General features: G+C 33.5%; 1 protein-coding gene across 2 annotated transcripts in view; it reads left to right on the top strand.

Annotated features, from left to right (window-relative positions):
- LOC125030647 (nicalin-1-like) overlaps positions 1–5,000 on the top strand; it is a 15,202-nt gene that overhangs the window by 66 nt on the left and 10,136 nt on the right. For both annotated transcript variants that reach the window (XM_047620827.1, XM_047620826.1), the window contains exon 1: positions 1–219. This exon is cut by the window's left edge and continues 66 nt beyond it. In XM_047620827.1, the coding sequence (XP_047476783.1) occupies positions 54–219 (166 nt within the window). In that variant the 5' untranslated portion in view covers positions 1–53. The remainder of the gene's footprint in view (positions 220–5,000) is intronic.

The raw sequence follows: 5,000 nt of genomic DNA, 5'->3' as shown, positions 1-5,000 counted from the left end.
TTAGGGCCCGGGGGAGAGCGAATCGCCAACGAAGAGTGCGACGAGGCCTCAAGATGTGGTCGGACCAGGATTTAGTCGAGGTTTTAAGGAGCAGTGTGCCGTATTACCTGGTGGTAGCGCTGCCCCTCCTGATCCTCCTGTCGCCCGTGCCGGTCGACGCCGCCGCCGAGTTCACTGTGTATCGGCTCCAGCAGTATGATCTCCACGGCACGCCACACGGTAAATATGGGCAGACTGACGTGTAGAGATAGTTCGTGGGACGTGGACATTATTCGTAGTTTGGGTGCCGATACTATTTTTTGAATGTGGTGGAAGAGGTTTCCGTCCAAGGATTTTGACCTCAAAAGTAGGCCTATCAATTTGGGGCGCCTTAGCGTGCGATTTCCTAGAAGTTGAGGCTTAGGGCAGATTTGTAGTGGTTTCAGATACAAAGTGAACATTTTATTGAAGTGATAGCGCAGTTAAGTGTGTCGCATTTCCTTTATAAGATCGCCATGCATGATATTTTTAAGAAGTGGTATATTCTTATTATACATTAATGTAATTAACAACCTGGAAATGAAAAAATAAGACCATGGTAAATATTTAGAATACCTTTGTATGACTGATCTCGAAGATAGGGCACTGATGGATTCCTCTCACCCTCTACTACCCAATTATATGGAATTATGCTGCAGAAATCCCCCAATATCCACAATCTTAGCCGTGGGAGCAGAGAGCACCTGAATGGCACCAGGGAAAACACGGGATAAAATGTGTACAGCATACAGAGAATTGTTCAATATATAGTGATATGCAGGGTCTACCCTGGACAACTGAATCCACCAAGTATGTGCAGGAGGATCGAACGCAGGACAAAGTTGGCATTGGGTGCTCACACATCAGTTTTATGCTCAACCCTGCCGTGAATATGTGGGGGAGTCTTTATCTTCCATTGCGGGGGTTGAGGGCAGTAGGTCCCCAGGAGGAGGAGTCTAGTCTTTAGCAAGGAGTGCCCCAAGGGGTGTTAGCCAGAGTAATAGGGACAGACTTATGGCCGTATGCCTAATACATTTTGCGGCATTATGTATTTATAATCTTTTAGAAGTATGTGCTACACAGATGCCTTTCACAGTGGCATTGCTAGGTGTGATGACTAAGAACAGTCAATGTTTGGATCTCTGAACTACAAAATTACTTATTGTATTGCTCAAAATGCATATATTTTGATAAAGATCTATTGTAATACATCCTATTTAAACTATTTCAACCAGCATTCAATCCTGACTATTCATTTTGGCCATCTCAAAAAAGCAAAGTTAATGCAGCTAAATATAAATGTGAATTCTAAGCGAGTTGCCGTGTGGCACAATCTTATATTTTAAAGAATATTTAGTTTATCCAAGAAATGCATCTTCATTGCCATTACATATTCACTGCTGCATTTCTGTTATTTCTTGAAGAATGTCTTGGCTGTTTCCTGTAATACAAGGCATTCAGATATGTTCAACTTATTAATTAGTAATAGTGATGTTGATGATGATGATGGTGATAATTATTATTGATTTTGTTATGGTTATTGTTGAAGTTATATCATTATTATTGTTATTTTTATTATTATTATTGTTATTATTATTGTTATTATTATTATTGTTATTATTATTATTGTTATTATTTTTATTATTATTATTATTATTATTATTATTATTATTATTATTATTATTATTATTATTATTATTATTATTATTATTATTATTATTATTATTATTATTATTGTTATTATTATTATTATTATTTTTTTTTTTTGTTATTATTGTTATTATTCTTATTATTATTGTTATTATTGTTATTATTGTTATTGTTATTATTATTATTATTATTATTATTATTATTATTATTATTATTATTATTATTATTATTATTATTATTATTTTTATTATTATTATTTTGTTATTATTATTTTTTATTATTATTATTATTTTTATTATGATTATGATTATGATTATGATTATGATTATGATTATTATTGTTCTTGTTGTTATTATCATTATTATTATCATGATTATTATTGTTGTTGTTATTATTGTTATTACCTTTATTATGATTATGATTGTGATATATTTTTATTATTATTATTATTATTGGACTACAACTACTATTATTGTATCATCATCATCATCATGTTCATTATTTTTATTATTTCTATTTTTATTGTTATATTTGCTGTTGTTATTACTATTATTATTATTATTATTGTTATTATTATTATTATTATTATTATTATTATTATTATTATTATTATTATTATTATTAATGTCATATTTTTTATTATTGTTTTTATCGTTATTGTTGTTATTATGATATTATTATTATTTATTATTATTATTTTTTATTATTATTATTTATTGTTGTTGTTGTTGTTGTTGTTGTTGTTGTTGTTGTTGTTGTTGTTGTTGTTGTTGTTACTACTACTACTGCTACTATTATCATTATTATTACTATTATTACTATTATTATTGTTAATTATAATAATAATAATAATAATAATAATAATAATAATAATAATGATAGTGATAATATTATTGATATTATTGTTATTGTTCTTATGTTAATTACTTTCATTATTGTTATCATTACTATGTTTTTAATAATGGTACGTTATTTCTTATCTGAGTTCCCACAGCGAAATATAACCTGTAAGGATGTCAAGTTTTGTGAAAAGTCAGAAATAGTCTTGCCAAACCTTAGAGCACACTTCTTTTTTGCCATGGAAAAGTAGCTGGAGGGATAGGGTGTTTTGAAGATGGATGTGGAGAGTAGCCACAACTAATTCTGGTGGTACTGCTAAACTCAACACTCCAATAAACCAAGCATGTGCATGATCTCCTTGGCCACATTAGTTATATTCTGGTCTAGCAATGCAGGTTGGAATACTGGTGCCAGGAGCCAGAAATCCTCAATCTGTGGTTCTGTGCAAATCCCAGAGAAGGAAGTTTTTCTCACTACTTGTATCAGCTCCTGAGCCATGGGGCGAGACAAACCTCTCGTAGCCATTGTAAGCACAATTGGATACTGCATTAAAGTCACCCAGAGCAATGTGGCTATCCATTTCAAGACAGCAGTCTTACATTGTCCTATTGGTATGGCTGGCTTGTGTACATTTGGGAGATCTTTCTTGGAGGGGTTGCAGGGAGCCTCCTCCAAAAGGTTAAGTAAATGTTTAATTCCAGCTGAATGTAGGAGTAAACCATATGCCTTCTTCCTGAACGTGTTAGCTTCCATCTTTTCCACATCTTTCGTAATTTTTTTTTTTTTTTGCAAACAGAAACATAGGAATGTAAATGGTTAGTTTTACCTCTAACCATTTTTATCCATAACAGTACCCCCACCTTTATCAGCCTGGGTGATGATGGTCTCACTGTAGAGGAGACCCTTCAGGACAGTGATATGTCTATGTGGGATTGCTGTGGGGCTTGATGATGCATTGGCTGTGCAGCAATCAGTACTCTCTTGAAGGAACACTTTGTCAACATCATCAGTTCAGCGGTAGTTTGAGAGTATGTAATTGATTAGGTCCTTGGTGTCCTGTACCGTGCTGAATTGGAGTCTTAAGAGAAAGCACCTCTGTGTGAGTTAGGGGAGGCTAAAATTACTTTTGATATTAATTTGTTCATGAAATACAAATAACCAGAGGTTTCCCTCTGAACCTCAGAAAGAAAGCAAAAAATATGACTAGCTTTGTATTACAGCCTTGAAATATTTCTGAGGGGATAGACAGTTATTTTGGTAATACAGTAGAAATTACTTGCACACCCTGTGCAGTTATACACATGGTATAGTATGAGACAGAAAGCTGCCAGCTAACAATCAGGACAGCACTATATAGTGCATACCCTGCAGCATATGAAATAAAGTATATTATGGTAAAACCGATTGTGGTTTCAGCACCAATATTGTGCTAACATGCATCACCACAGGACTGCCAACACCATGATGGTGCATGTAGATGAAGCTGGACATCTATTGAACTGGAGACAGGCAGAAGTGATTCCAGGAGGATTGAATAACTAAAAAGAAAAAGAACTGAAGTTATATACATGGCAACAGAGGAAAATGTCTGGATAATGAGCAACAGGTCACAGTTGTCAGGTCATTCTTAAGCTCATATTTGAAATATGTGTGTCTTGTAATCTCACTAATGTATGTATTTCTGAGGAAGATATAATTGTAACTGGTCAACAACCTCTCCTGCACTGTGAAGATATTCATTCTTATTCCCACCTTTTCTAAATTTGTTGTAATGATCATGGTTCATCTTACTGATTATTTATGTCCTGCTCCTTCATGTACTTGAAGTTTCCAGGCTTAGGCCTGCGGTTGGCCAGTCAGTGCACTTTGATTTTTTCATAATTTCATTTATGTAAGCCCCAAAGCTTATTTACTGATGTAAGTGTGAGCAAAATGAGATTATTGCAGCTTGAAGTTAGTATTCTTATATTCTATTTACTTTCCAATATTCAGTAATCAGATTTTGACAAGACCAATCTTTTTTTGAAAATTGGAAAAAGATGACAGGTTTCTGACATGGAGACTTTACCACAAGCAGTTTATCTTTTGAGTTGCCAGATGGTTTGTTTGGTACAGCAGACAACCTGCTCTACTTACAGAGTTGACACAATTCTGTTGAAAACTTAATTTTTGATAAATAGACCTATATATATTTGTTTTTATATAAAATGTGTCACCAGTTTACCCTTTGACAATGACTACATGTAATGTCCACTCTAGTTTTGTTAGAAAATTTGTGGCACACACATGACACCACAAGGGCAGAACCAGCAAGGGGTCAATTAGTAGGCCTAATATGACCATATCTGATTTTCCTAATGTTTTTTGTACAATATTGATATCTGTAATGTTATTGTTAGGATTTTCATCATGATTATTTTAAAGTTATTAATTGATTGGGTTAATAAACTAAAATATCAGTTTACATGGCAAGCACATGATTCCATCCTGGC

This window comes from Penaeus chinensis, chromosome 11 (assembly GCF_019202785.1).
Source record: "Penaeus chinensis breed Huanghai No. 1 chromosome 11, ASM1920278v2, whole genome shotgun sequence".
NCBI classification, from domain to species: domain Eukaryota; kingdom Metazoa; phylum Arthropoda; class Malacostraca; order Decapoda; family Penaeidae; genus Penaeus; species Penaeus chinensis.
This window is presented reverse-complemented; position numbering and strand designations above follow the sequence as displayed.